This window comes from Bombina bombina, chromosome 1 (assembly GCF_027579735.1).
Source record: "Bombina bombina isolate aBomBom1 chromosome 1, aBomBom1.pri, whole genome shotgun sequence".
Lineage (NCBI taxonomy): Eukaryota > Metazoa > Chordata > Amphibia > Anura > Bombinatoridae > Bombina > Bombina bombina.
In genome coordinates, this window is record NC_069499.1 from 602,975,641 (window position 1) to 602,991,786 (window position 16,146).

Here is a 16,146-nt window from a genome sequence, read left to right on the forward strand (position 1 = left end):
AGTAGTTATAGTTATGTAATTGTTAGTGAACGATGAGAAGATCATCCATATTAGGAATAAGGACAAAGAAGCAATATGTTGTACGAATAATAGGAGCTACATTTTCATTTACATCTAAGCAGCAAATTGCTTTTGCTGCAATAACTGTATATCATGAGGTTAGAAAATAATGATAAAATGCAGCAGCATGTGAATACCGTGTTAGAATTACTGGAACACTACATGGGATTGTGGGAAGCATAAAAGGAAATAATTACGTTATTAGTATGCAACCTTCCAGAGTCATACAGTGCCCTTATTAATACTTTACAATCCAGAGCTGAACATGAACATTCAATAGAATAGAGTTTGTAAAAGGCTTTTTCTTTGTGGCACCCCTAACACATTCTATTCAAATGATATTCTACCTCCAGGGAGTCTTAGAATGTACCAGATAAAAAACAATATATGACAAATATGATAAAGTGTTTTTACACTCATTATAAACTTAAAGGGACTTTGTTGCTACAATTGAAATGTGCATTAGTGCATATTAATTTTGAATAGAAAACATTTTTGCAGTACATTTGTATTAGCAAAAAATGCTTTTGTTAAAAGCTGTCACTGTATCTGGAATTGCTTTTATTGTGCACAAAACTTATATCTGAATGCTCCATGCACCCACATTCAGAAATCCTACCCTATCATAACTCACTCACGATGAATGATCGTTCTGGATTACAAGTTGCATAATATATGCACTGCCATGAACAAGTTTGGACTTCGTGTGCATGGACGCTCGTCTCCTATAAAAAACAATTCACGATTGTGCAATCTTGTTTAAGGGTCTCTTACATACATAGCAGCATTGCATCCGGGTCATGATTTATACTTTTAAAGAAATGAAAATCATGTAAAACAAGAAAGTTACTGTAAGTCATTGGCATAGAAATGTATCTGCCATATTGTTTACAGGTCACATCAAAATGGAACCGAGCCTTAAACAAATAAGAAAAAACAAATATAGTTTAAATGAATCCTTGTAAAAGTTGTCCAACACCCATATCGCGGGTAGAAAACCAGTGCACAGTCTACCCATCGCAATAAACTAAAAAATGAATTTAGATGGGTTAGCAGTGCCGGACAGATAGCTCTGTAGCAACCCAAGGGTTGCAGGTTCGATCCCCGGCGAGGTTCACTAAGCCTTTCATCCTTCCGAGGTCAATAAAATGAGCAGCGTCTTGAGACCTTTACGGGTGATTAGCCGCACTTTACAAGTACCCAATACATACAGTGCTGTGGATGAAAACAAATTGTAATACCTATGAAAGTCGCAGTTAAGCGATCTGTAAAAACACTCTTTTAATAACATCTTTACTGTTAGTGACAATCACGCTAGTGTGAGTGGAAAATTCAATCAAATATGAAATATAAAATCATGCCATTTGTAGATGTTTTTGCCCTGAAGTGTCTATAGAAGTATATCCATCCTGCCAAGATAGAGCGTACAATTTTAAACAGATTGACAATAGGTGAATATCACACATGTAAATGATTTTTGTCCTTACTGAGAGGTTTCAGGAATAAAGTTTTGCTGTAACCTTAAGAGATGTGAATGGGCTATTGTATGTGTGAGTTTTGGGAGACTTTGCAGTTTATATTTCGAAAACAGGTAGTTAACACTTAAAGTCCTTTTCGTAAGCTTTTTTTTTTTTTAAAACTAATGATACAATGTTGTGATGTTGTGATCACTCAGGAAACTCAGCTCCCAATTTAACCAGTAAGCAAAAATCTGATCTAATAGCCAATAGATTGTGAACAACCCCATTGTGTTTACCGTCAACAATAATGTATACAGAGAACAGAAAACATAACATATATTCCGGAAAAAAATAGGATGTCAAAATAGAAAATCTTCACCCTTGTAGAAATGACCATTTTCCAACTGAGTAATGGAAGAAGCAACAGTTTTTACCTGTTACAAGTGAAGAGCCTGTCTAAGAAAAGAGCCATACTAGGTCTTTGGTGGGCTGCTGTGGATTGTTCCATTAGAGCCCAGCTATGAAATAGTGCAGGGACCAGTCAGTGGTCCTGGTATGCAGACATCGCATACATTAGAAAATGCAGTTGTGAAAGTTTGAAAAAGGCACCCCTCTTGTGAGACATGGCCACTTTCTAAAGCTGATTGGAAGATCAGTGAGAAGGAGATTGACCACTGGTAACATTTTAGCCGTAACTAGTCAAGCTTAATGGGGCCTATCTACCAAGCTCCGAATGGAGCTTGATGGCCTGTGTTTCTGGCGAGTCTTCAGACTCGCCAGAAACAGCAGTTATGAAGCAGCGGTCACAAAGACCGCTGCTCCATAACCCTGTCCGCCTGCTCTGAGCAGGCGGACAGACATCGCCGGAAATCAACCGAGTACGATCGGGTTGATTGACACCACCTGCTGGCAGCCCATTGGCCGCGAGTCTGCAGGGGGTGGCGTTGCACCAGCAGCTCTTGTGAGCTGCTGGTGCAATGCTGAATACGGAGAGCGTATTGTTCTCTGTATTCAGGGAGGTTTGGCGGACTTGATCCGCACTATGGGATCAGGTCCGCCAGACTATGATAAATAGTGGCCAGAGTATCTCCTACACACTGATCTTCCAAAATGCTTCAGAAAGCAGCTGTGTCTCACCCAGGTGGGCACCTTCTTCAAACTTTTACACCTGCATTTCCTGTTGTATGTAATGTCTGCATACCAGGACCACTGTCTGGTCCCTGCACTATTTCATTGCTGGCCTCTGATGGCACAATCCAAGAGACCCCAAGGAAGTTACTGAAAGGAGGGATCCATGTTATCCGGGAAGCTGAAGTGTTATTCTCAGGAAGACAAAAGTGTCCAGAAGTGGCTCAGTTGGAGGCAGGTTGAGTAGACAGATAGCAGAGTCCATGGTGCAGATGCAACAATGGTTTCCAAGAGTGAGCTCTTTGATCCTCTCTGCTACATTGAGCCCACGCTCAGCTGGGGACCTGCTTTCCTTTCTTGTCATACCAAGTTTATATACTTTACTTTATGTTTCTATAGCTAGTAAGTTTTTCACTACCTAATTGTTTGTTGTTGCTAGTAGACTATCTGCAACCTCAATAAAAAGAATAAACTTAAAAAAAGTGACAGGTAGCCCTATAAGTGACAGGGGAAGTGGGGGACATCAGTTGTCTGTTAGACCACATTGTGTTCCAAACAATGTCACATGCTGCAAGGAGCATCAGCAAATATTTTGTCTGTGCCCTAAATCAGTGAATTAGATATTATTTGCAGGGTAGATATTAGCATCTCCGTAAGGCAAATAAATCATATATATGGTGTGTGTGTGTTCCAAGAGTTCCTCATATGAGAACACTGAACATCTATGATGCTGATCCCCTAATACCATTTTTGTCCAAATGCAAGGAAAATATTAAGACCTGACACCTAGCAACATCAGGTAGCGCACGTTAAATGTATACATTCGACAGTTTCATTCACTGCCAAATGCAGAAGTAGGAGGTTATTTTCAGAGCCAAATATCCTCTTGTGCAAGTGAATCACACATCTGTGCAAAACCAGATCTTAGTGTGTTTCACTTGTACAAAAGCGAATACGGAAAATAACTTCCTACTTCACACATCTAGTGTGCGTATTACAAGTTGAAAGTAAAATGTTTTCGCTTGTGCGCAAAAACCCGAAGTTTGAATATCATGACCGTGTTAACGTATTCCCCTTCAATGGAACACAAAAGTGGAATAAAAAACCCCCTTACTTTCACAAACCTGATCGCATTTTCTCAAGTGCGCTAACTCAACAGGAGAATATGAATACTTCACATTTGAATGTTCTTCACATAGAAGAATATGTTCTATTTATTCTTAAATACATATTTCTATGTACTGTATATCTGATGTTTTTTTGGTAAAATATATATCAACTATACCTATATATATAGATAATTATATATAGGTATAGATATATACAGATATATATAGGAATATCTATTTACAAATACTTAGAACAACATATCCCCCACCCACAGTTAAAATGTTATTAAATATGAATATTGCATAAATGTGATTTTTCATGTTTTCAGCTACCTGACTGGAAAGGGCTCCATCTCTAAGGCACTTATATATATTGTCTATATATGTATACATATGTGTTTATATGTGTATATATGTCTGTAAATATATATATATATATATATATATATATATATATATATATATATATAAATACATATGTACACACATATAAATATATAAATACATATGTACACACATATAAATATATAAATACATATGTACACACATATAAATAAATATATATATATATAAAAACCTATACATATTTAGACATGTGTATGTATGTATCTCTATGGTAAAGCCTTATGAATGTCTTTTTTTTCCTAAAACCTGAGACCTCATATCTTTGAGCCCTTTTTTTAATATTTTTTATTAGATAGTGTTATTATGAATTTAACTGTACTTTAAAACATATTTTTGATGTGTTTTGTGCAACCCTTTTGTCCTTCATAACAGTTAACCAGAACTCTGAGGACACACTATCCCAACGCAAGTTAAATTTAATTGCGCTCAAGCGAACACGTTTACTTTCAACTCGTAATACCACACTAATACCCAGTACATACTTGAAAACGAGAGAAATCTCTATGTATCCTTCCTGATAAAATATTATATAAATAAATAAATAATTCCAAGGCACACAAACAGCCGCAATAAACCCCATTTTCTAATCAATATGAGTATTATTATATATACCAAAAAATTAAATTATTCTTTAAAGGGACATGAAACCTACATTTAGAGCAAATGATTTTAAATAACTTTTATATTTACTTCTTGTGTCTAATTTCCTCATTCTCTTGGTATCATTTGTTGATAAGTATAGCTAGGTATGCTCAGGAAATAGGAGTTAGCTGCTGATTGGGGGCTGCACATGTATGCATCTTGCAATTGGTTTAGCTAGCTCCCAGTATTGCATTGCTGCTTCTTCCAGAAATTTTAACAAGAGAATTAAAGGGACATTCCAGCCAAAATTGGAATCCACATAGATGTATTTCAGCTTTGAATAGAAGCATTTTTGTAATATACATGCATTGGCAAAAATGCTTCTAATAAAAGCTATAGCTGTTTCAAATTAATATTTAAGTATGCAACATGCACCAGCATTTTAAACACAGCATTTGCTTAATGTGCTTGTACCATATGGTAATGACTCAATTTGGTAATTGCTGACATGATACAAGCCCCACTGGTACTCTGAGCAGCTGCAGTATTTAAAATGCTGCACTGAGAATATCTAGCTATGCTTCCCGTGCATGTGCAGAGAAACATGTTAGCACTAAAACAGTGATAACATTTACTAGAAGCATTTTTGCCAAAACATGTATATTGCAAATATGTTTCTGTTCAAGATGTAATTCATCTATGTGCATTTAAGTTTTGACCGGAATGTCCCTTTAAGTAAAATTGATAATAGAAGTAAATTGGAAAGCTTTTTTTCACATGTATAATCTATCTGAATCATGAAAGAAACATTTTGTGTTTCACGTCCCTTTAAAGGGACAGTCTAATCAAAATTAAACTTTCATGATTCAGATAGGCATGCAATTTTTAACAACTTTCCAATTTACTTTTATCATCAAATTTGCTTTGTTCTCTTGGTGGTATTTTTGAAAAGCTAAACCTAGGTAGGCTCAAACTGATTTCTAAACCATTGAAAACCGCCTCTTAGCTCAGAGCATTTTGAAGGTTTTTCACAGTTAGACAGTACTAGTTCATGAATGTAATATATATATATATATATATATATATATATATATAAAACATTGTGCTCACTCCCGTGGAGTTATTTAGGTGTCTGCACTGATTGGCTAAACTGCATGTCTGTCAAAGGCACTGAGATAAGGGGCAGTCTGCAGAGGCTTAGATACAAGGTAATCACATAGGTAAAAAGTATATTAATATAACTGTGCTGGTTATGCAAAACTGGGGAATGGGTAATAAAGGGATTATCTATCTTTTTAAACAATAACAATTCTGGTGTAGACTGTCCCTTTAAGTCTATGGAGCCAAAAGAATATTAACCAAAACTTTTGCTAGGACTACCATAACATTAAAGGAACAGTCTACAATAGATTTATTATTGTTTTAAAAGATAGATAATCCCTTTATTACCCATTCCCCAGTTTTGCAAAACCAACACAGTTATATTAATATACTTTTTACCTCTGTGATTACCTTGTATCTATGCATCTTCTGACAAACCCCTGATCACATGACATTTTATTTATTATCTATTGATCTGGAATTTAGGGCTGTGTTGTGCTAACTCTTAAATAACTCCTCGGGCGTGAACTCAATGTTATCTATATGGCTCACATGAACTAGCAGTCTCCTGCTGTGAAAAGCAAATAAAAAAGCATGTGATAAGATGCTATATGTAGTGGCTTAGAAACAGGCAGAAATTTAGAGGTTTAAAGGTTATAAAGTATATCAATATATCAATGGGGAATGGGTAGTAAAGGAATTATCTATCTTTTTAAACAATAACAATTTTAGTGTAGGCTGTCTCTTCAGGGTTCTTTTAGGGGTTTTACCAGATGAAAGAAAAAAAGGGGGGATAAAAGGAAAAACACAAAGACATCAAAGTAAAAGTACCTGATTATCAAAAACTCCAGGCAAAATCTTTGGGGCCTTTTTTTTTTTTTGCAATATATATTTTAACATATGTTTATCTCCTTGACACCCAGAACCATACAAGCACGATAAAAAGCACTCAAGATAAAATTTGCTTTTCTAAACATTTTTGAGATACCTCACAATGCTGATGAGATTTCTTAGATAATGTCACCAGCGCAGAGAACTTTAGATCATCAGGCTCTTAGGGAACGATTCTATAAAGATCTAAGGTATCGCAAAGGGGTGTTACCTGCAGTTACGTATGTAAACATGATGCATACATTATAATAAAGCTAAAAAAATAATCTAAAAATAATATAAAGTGAATAAATTAAATATTGAATTTAAAAAAAATACAGTAAAAAAATATTTTCTAATCACATAAAAAATCTTAACAAAATTGTTCTTCACAAATTGTATTTTATGGAAAAATTAAATTTCGTATTGAAATTATTCAGGAAAAAATACTTTAAGTTGCAAGGTAGAAATCTTGCTGTTTTATTCTTGCAAACTAAAAAGATGACAACATTGTGTAAAAATAGCCGTATAGAAAAAATCCACATGTATACAAAATCATAGGTGATTGAACAATACTAGTAGAGTAATCTCATTTATATTGGCTGCATTGATTTCATTGTTAATGTACAACCCCCTGTTCCCTGCTAATGTCGCTCCCCCCAGCAAGGTTTTCATTTCCTCCATTACTTTTTATGAGAGACATCTCACAACTTGCAGGGACAGTCCTTTTTAAGGGAATTCCCTAAGGGAAGCCCCATGTGAGTGTCAGCATGGCTATTCCTATAATGTACATATTTTATTGCATTAATTGGCCATCCTGCACAATAAACGAGAACTGCTAGAAAACAAAAGTCATCACCGCAACATCTAGATAGGCCATTGGCAAACATATTCTTTTAATGACTGTACTTAGTTGATAGTCAAAGTTTTAGAATGTTAAAGGAACAGTAAAGTCAACATTAAACTTCCATGATTCAGATAGGGCATGTCATTTTAAACAACTTTTTAATGTACTTCTATTATCAAATTTGTTTTATTCTCTTGGCATCCTTTGTTAAAGAGTAAATCTAGATAAACTCATTGGGGTTTAGGAGAGTGCACATGTGGTTATTACTCTATGGCAGCAGTGTTCCCATAATCTTGATAGCGCACTCACTCCACTTGTAATATAGGCCAATACTGGACATACATCTAAACCTTAATGTCAGCCAAAACCCCCAGTATTTGTTCTGGAGGAATCCCATGCCCCATAACATCATGTTGTCTAACTGTGCAAGGTTGACAGAATGTATTCATGTGTTATGGTTCTGCCCTTCTTTGTCTCCCTGCCTGCTGGAATATCGGGATGAAGAGGCCAGACTCTATATCCGATTGCTGCTTCCCAACTATCAATACTTTAATTCCAAAGAGATTTCATGCTTTATAGCTTCACTTTGTCTTGATTGCTGTGTCAATTACTGAAGTACGGTTAATGGGACAGTGTAGTCCAAAATAAACTCTCATGATTCAGATAGGACATGTCATTTTAAACAATTTTCAAATGTACTTTTATCACCAATTTTGCTTTGTATTCTTAGTTGAAAGCTAAACCTAGGTAGGCTCATATGCTAATTTCTTAAACTTTGAAGGCCGCCTCTTTTCTGAATGCATTTTGTCAGTTTTTCACCACTAGACGGTGTAAGTTCATGTGTGTCATATAGATAACACTGTACTCACGCACGTAAAGTTACCTAGGAGCCAGCACTGAGTGGCTAAAATGCAAGTCTGTCAAAAGAACTGAAATAAGGGGGCAGTTTGCAGAGGCTTAGATACAAGGTAATCACAGAGGTAAAAAGTTTATTAATATAACCGTGTTGGTTATGCAAAACTGGGGAATGGGTAATAAAGGGATTATCTATATTTTAAAACAATAAAAATTCTGGTGTAGACTGTCCCTTTAAGTCTCCAGGCGCTATTTCCTATTTAATTTGTATCAATTTCTCACCCTATGTCATTTATTCACCAGTTTCCAGGTACCATATTATACGTCAGTACTTCGCTGTATATACAGACAAGTATATATTCCTTTTCTGCCATACATTTCTCTACTGTTTATATCACTTGTATGAAAGGACTGACTCAATGGTATAATCGTGTTTGTCTCAATGTGTTTATTTCCACAGGATGAAAAGACCCCAGCAACTACACTCCTGGTGGGTCCTCGCCATGGTATCAGCCATGTCATTGACCTGAAGACTAATCTCACTACTGTCCTGATTGAGTTTAGCCAGGTGACAAAAGTCCAGCTTTACCGAGAATCTCAAGGTGTGGCGCGGGTGGAGACCGGAGTTGTGGACACCAAGGTACAAAAACAGACATTTGAAGGTGATCTGGGTTAAAATACTAACATATTTAGTGGTTTATATAATAAGACCTATGTAGTAGTAAATAGATCACAGTGAACTAATAACAGTTATATTTCTAAACTGTTAAAAGATCATTCTCCTAGTAAAGTGACCTAGTAACAGTAGCATATTTAAAGTTTAAAAAGTCAGTCCCATGGTGGAGCAAAGTGAACAAATAACACAATCATGTTTAAAGATTAAAGTTTTAGACCTATGTTGGAGCAAAGTGATCTCATAGGTTAATAAGATAAAAGGCCAGAGACATGCGGAAGTAAACTCATCTAATGACAGTAACTAAAAGCATTAGGTTGATAGAGGGGCAAAGTGGCCTAATAGTTTAGGTTAAATTGACAGTCCTATTTATGATCAACATTATCAAGTCACAGTCACATGGTTAACTCATAATTTTCTGAATGGCTATCATAGTACAATTATACAATTCAGAATGTGGCATTAAAATGTAACAGCAATCCATACACAGCAATTAAAATGTCATTTGAAATGTCACAGTGTATGATCAGGGTAAGAGCTTGGGCTAGATTTATGACTATGGATAAGGTTAAGGTTAACACCTTAGCCATCAGAGAAGGCAGCAATGCCCTGCATAGCAATGCACTCCATCTCTTTCTGGCAACTTAGGAGTTAAAATACTTTGTTATATTTGATATGCTGCAAGATTTTAACATAGCATGAAATAAATTGTCTGATGAGTAGGGTTGACATATTTAGTGGTCCATACAAGGTTCAATAATATATGTGGCAAAGAAATCTAAAGCAGAGATACTCTGACATTGGATTGTAACAAACATATATAAGTATTAAGCTAAGTCATCACTTATTTCTGTCTTTTTATCTTCCAGCCCCTTGTGTTACTTATGGATTGGCCTGAGGCTACCAGTTTTGCCTGTCTTATAGCTGGATATTACCGGCTCCATGTGGACCCCAAGAAAGGGATTTTCTACCGAGCTGCAGGTCACTTGCCCCCCCCTCAGATTATCAAGGCAGGTATGGCTCCCGTCTTCCCCCCCTTACAAAGACCCCTTTGATTCCAAATTTTTAGTCAGCAAAAATGAGGGGTCATTAAAACACACACAAACACACACAAGCTTGTTCACTATTTGTAATACTTCATTCCATTCACTGGAAATTTCCTTTTAATAGACAAAACTTTCTCCCTGTGACATTATATTACACTAACCCCCCTCCAATAAGATGCAAATTATGTATTTTCATAGAAATGTAGGACAATACCACATAACACAGAAAAGTCTTCCTATGAGTGACTCTCATTCAAAATGACTGTTATTTGATTCTTAAAGACAAAGAATTAGCTAAAACTATTCAAACCTGTTTCCGCCTTCGTGCATGAGTATGAGTCTCTTGCATGAGTATGATTATGCTCAAGCAGAATCAGATTTCAGGGCAGCTTGTTTACAGGGCTGCATTTTTGCTATTTGCGCTGCAGAATCTGTTGACACTCTACAAATACCTGATAATAATAATAATATTCACCACTAGAGGTCACCGCACTTGTGGTGACTCAAAAACAACAGGGAAAAAGAAAGAAAGCTCTGTACAGAAAGCAAGCCGTTTGCTGTGAAGTTTTTCTTAGTGCTATAGTGTTTGTTAACAATCACCTAGATTACAAGTTTTGCGTAATGGCTGTTCGCAAATAGCGCATGCGTAATTTTCATTGCGCACTCTTTGTAACGTAGGTATTACAAGTTTGAAAAGCACCTCGTTACGCATCGCGTTAACACGAGTACCGCGTTTATTTCACTTGCGTAATCATGGACGCCTAATGGATTCTCCCATAGAGATCAGTGCAAACTGAAGAATAAACAGATTTTTCATCTAACACAAGATATCACAAAAACAACACACTGCTCTGTCATATTACACATACAACTTAATGAACACAAATAATAATCATGTCAAATGTACAAACAACAATCGCTCACACAACATAGCACATCCGCATTCAACATTCACAATCGTTTACAACAAATACTACATAACGTTTACACTAAACGAGGATTTGGAAAATACGTTTGGATCTGCATCACGGAACAAAAGAACAAGAAAAAAGAATTGCACACTGATACACAAACAAAACATTTGCATTGGGGATTAGGAAACATTATTAAAAATAAACATTTAGAACAGTTAACAAATACGATAGGACCAGAAATCATCATTTGGATTTTGATATACTAAATTATGAGAATGTTATGCAAAACTATCATTCAGGGCCGCCATCAGGGGGTGACAGGGGTGACTCCTGTCAGGGGCCCAATGAGCCAGGGGGGCCCCATGAGGCAAGAACTAAAAAAAAAAAAAAATTTTTTTTTTTTTTTTTTTTTAAATTTTTGCAGCCACCAGTGGGTACTACAGCAGAGTGCTAATTGATCATGGGAAATGTTATTACAAGTAGTAAAGTATTAGCATTTGAGAGGATTTCTTAGTGTGCACTAAACCACTATGCTCAGTGTGAGACAGACTTGGCACTTTGTACAGTGTGTGCCTGAGTCAGACGGCAGATCACTTTCATTTGAAGAGGAGGTGGACTTACTTAGCAAATGTTTTTTATTTCTTTGTGCAATTTTGGATTGTAACTTCAGTGTGGTAGTAGTTGTATGCATTTGACAATGCTGTAGAAATTCTATATTTAAAAGCATGCAGAAATATTTCCTCCTCAATACACAAATGGTAGATGCCCTTTTGGCAGATATGCATTTTATATATATATATATATATATATATATATATATATATATATATATATATATATATATATATATATATTACATTCCAGTTTACTGCCCCTTTATGCAAGGACTTTCCAGATGCAAGGAGGTATTTTATCTAAGATTTTTACATCTGCATAAAATTTTATACTCTCAGACTAAGATTGCTCAGTGTTTGAAATGAGACAGGTTAACTTAAAACTGTTCAGTTTACACTACAGCTGACTTAGTTTTGAAATACATACCAACAAGCCTAAATCCTGCATTTAACCAGATCTAATGGTATAAGTACCACAGCTTATGGTCCCACCAAGACCATATAGAGTACAGCATTTTCAAAATCTATAAGTACAGCTGACAGATGGGAAAATTTGTATACTATATTTGAAGTGGTGCTCTTGGTTGGGGAAAATGGGAAAAAACAAACAAACATATGTCAACCTTTTAAAGGTACTTTTCTTCATCTAGCCATCTACCCAGCTCATTAATGTACAATTTTGAATTCACAGAATTATTTTTGTTTGCACATTTACAAATATGATTCTTTAAAAAGTGATCTCTTAATTTCTGCATTTTTTTATCATGCAAGTCACACACTGTTGATTTAGGGGATGCAAGGTGCATAAATGTTTCCTCCTGTGAGTGTTTCTGTGGGTGTATGTGTTTATGTCTTTGTGCTTTGGTTTGTGTCTCTATGTGTATGTATTTTTTATCTGTGGGTCTCTCTGTGAGGGTGGGTGTGTATGTCTTTGTGCATTTTCTGTGGATGTCTGTGAGGTTGTGTGCATATGTCTTTGAGCTTTTTCTATGGGTGTTTCTGTGAGGTTGTTTGTGTGTATGTATGTATGTATGTATGTGTTTTCTGTAGATGTCTCAGTGAGGGTGTGTGTATGTATGTCTTTCTGTGTTTTTCATGTGGTTGTCTCTCTGTGTGTGTGTATATGTCTTTGTGTGTTTTCTGAGGCTGTCTCTGTCAGTGTTTCCTTGGGTGTATGTGCAAGTTTGAGTTTGTGTGTGTGTGTCCATTGTCTGTTCCTTTTTAGGACATTTTGACCTTACTACTAATTATTCACATCTTTCTACAGACTTTGAGACTAACAAGACCTTTCCGGAAGTAACCACTCCACCATTTAACCTTTAAATTATTGTTTAGGCAGTTCAGGGCCCTTCCTTTCAGCCACTGCATGCTGTTGTCGAAATTTAGTTGTCATCTTCCTTTACAAAAAGATAATCAGAACTCCATATTTTGTTTTCTAAATCTCCTTTTTTTACAAAACTGTAGTTTACCTCATTACTTGTCAGGTCAATGTAAACAAGTGCTAAGTGTCTGATTGGGTTTCTGTGTCTGAGTGTGTTTCTTTGCGTGTCTGCTAGAGTGTCTATATGTGAATCCTTATGTGTGAGTGAGTTTGTGTGTTTCAGTGTATGAGTGTGTCTCTGTGTGTGTATGTTACTACCTTTACAACATTTCCAAGTTTAAATAGACAATTAATAATAAAGTGCATATACATTTTAGTCACTTGGTCAAAAATTGCACATGTCAAAGGAGGGGGGGGGGGCCCTGATCAATGGTTGAGTCAGGGGCCCCAAAATTTCTAGTGGCGGCCCTGACTATCATTATGACATCATTGCATTGTACACATTCCATAAAAACATGTGTGCATTTAGAAACTCAATATGAGCATGCACAAATTAAAACAACTACTCCACATTGCACACATACAAATCTTAACTAAAGCACACCTGGAACTTGTTTACAAACCGGTACATCATTAACCATTTACATAGGGTATATAAGCACTCTCTAAACATGGCTTCCTTGACTGTATTGCTTTTTCGAGATAGGTACAGGTCTAGGCGTTTGAGGTTACAGATAGTCAGAGAGTTAGTGAGACAGAGAGTTAGTGGGACAAAGAGTTAGTGAGACAGAGAGTTAGTGAGACAGTGAGTTAGTGGGACAGAGAGTTAGTTAGACAGAGAGTTAGTGAGACAGAGAATTAGTGAGACAGAGAGTTAGTGAGACAGAGAGTTAGTGAGAGAGAGAGTTAGTGAGAGAGGTAATGAGAGAGAGAGTTAGTGAGAGAGAGAGTTAGTGAGAGAGAGAGTTTGTGTACAAATTTGTCTGGGTGAGTGTGCGAGTGCGGCTTTGCTTTTCATTACTTACACATAGTTAAACATATTTACTTTCATTTACACGCAAACACATTCAATACATACATACACATAGCAGTAACACTACATACACACATATACACTCCATACCCCATTCCCTTTAAACCTATACCCAGCCCATAGTTATATTTTGTTCTTTTTACACAAACTTATTGTTTACACACCCTTACTTGGTCCTTTTTTTATACGTTTGTCTGTTTATTACTACCCCTTACCCTATTTTATAAATCCCATTCACACTTTGAGCACTTTTTACTTTTATTTCATTATTTTGACCCCCTTTCATTTGTACATTTTCACCTTCTGAAAGGGTATGGCGGGAAGGAGGACTAGGGTAGAGCCAAGCCAGGAGATCAGTGAGGAGATGTTGGAGATTATTAGGCAGCAGGTTAGGGAGGAGATGAGGCAGAAATGTGGGACAGGGAGTGGGACAGGAAGGGGGAGAGGAACTAGAGAGGAAGGGGGAGAGGAAGGGGGAGAGGTCAGGGTGGGTGGGCCCAGCCACATTGTTGAAGATGAACAAGTGGCTGGGCCCAGTGGGGTAGGTCAGGAGCGCAGATAGGACGCAATACAGAGGCTCACATAACAGGGGAAGCCCAGGCAGAGGGAGGAGAGGTATACCAGGGAGGAGAAGGAGGTCCTTATAGCGGCCTATATGGAGAGGGCTACGAGGCTGCAGGCACCAAAGGCCACCCCTTCAGTGAAGAAACAGTTGTGGATGGAAATAACGGATGCTGTCAATGCAGTGGGGGAGTTCAGGAGGGATATAAAATCCATACAGCACTACTACCAGGACTGCAAAAGTGAGCTAAAGAAGAAAATGTCAAGGGAGAGGCAATACAATGCCGGGACCGGTGGCGGCCCAGAGAAGACATTCGTCTACAGCCGCTGGGAGGAAATGCTGCGTCCTAACATCTCCGAGGTGGCCCTAGTCGGGATCGAAGGAGGACTCGATGCCAGGAACCTGCACTTCTCATCTGCTGGTAAGCTCATTTACTAATCTCTTTACATCCACTTACACCCATTCACACGCAAAATAAATTATGGATATGACTAACGCAATTACGCTTTTTTTAAACATTATTACATAAACGCATTCAGAATTACCTTGAGAAAGTTGGATTTGAAGAAAAGCCATCACATTAGTATCTAGTCTACAGATTATTTTGCATTTAAACATATTTAAGACGCACACAAAAATACATTCATATTGACCATCTAGATATCCGAAAGACGGGTTTGCAAATAAGTAAATTGTATTGATTGCTTTTAGTTACAATTGAATTACGAAAGCACCTCATTAATACACTTTCAAATATAACATTTACATCTTTATTTGTAACTGGGCTAATATCTCTTATTTCTTTAATTTTCAAATATACAGAGTCGGAGGCCAGTGAGGAGGAAACACAGCAGGAACATGCTCCTCCTTCACCCAGGCATGAAAGGGGTGCAGAAGATGACATGCCACCTCGGGGAGAACTGGAGGAGAACTCTGCAGAAGGTATCCCTGCACCAGCCCCCCCCCTGCAGCAGCCCTCCCTGCAGAAGATATCCCTGCACCAGCACCCCCCCATGCAGCAGCAGCCCCCCGTGCAGCAGCAGCTGTCGAGGATTGAGTCGATGAGTAGTCTCTAGGTAAGTCAGATTCTTGTGGTCAGTGAGAATCTGAATGAAATTGGTGGTGCCCTCTAGCCAATGACGCCATTCAGTCAAGGCCATCTTAATGAGAGTTCACGATTACCCACATCGTAATTACTTTCTGCAGGAGTAAAGCGTTTAGAGAAAAATGCTACAGGGTGCAACTTGGAGGTTAAAGGATCCCTTTGGGTTAGAACTGCTCCATCCCCTATCTCGGAGGCATCAACCTCTAAAGTGAACTGTAGGTCAGGATCAGGATGGCAGAGCACAGGAGCAGAACAAAAGGCTTTTTTCAGACGAGAGAATGCATTTATGGCTTCAGGAGGCCATTGTTTACAGTATTTTTTCCGTTTTGTCAATTCAGTGAGTGGAGCAACTGTTTGGCAAAAGTTCTTTATAAATTTGCGGTAATAATTGGAGAATCCCAAGAATCTGTTGTAGTTTCTTTAATAAAGTGGATTAAAGCCATTCCAGAACTGCAGTGAAC

At 37.2% G+C, this 16,146-nt stretch overlaps 1 protein-coding gene across 1 annotated transcript in view; it reads left to right on the top strand.

Annotated features, from left to right (window-relative positions):
- The window catches only part of FRMPD3 (FERM and PDZ domain containing 3), a 204,232-nt gene that overhangs the window by 131,117 nt on the left and 56,969 nt on the right, over positions 1-16,146 (top strand). The window contains exons 11-12 of the mRNA XM_053713630.1: positions 8,878-9,057; positions 9,960-10,104. Coding sequence (XP_053569605.1) covers positions 8,878-9,057; positions 9,960-10,104 — 325 coding nt within the window. The remainder of the gene's footprint in view (positions 1-8,877; positions 9,058-9,959; positions 10,105-16,146) is intronic.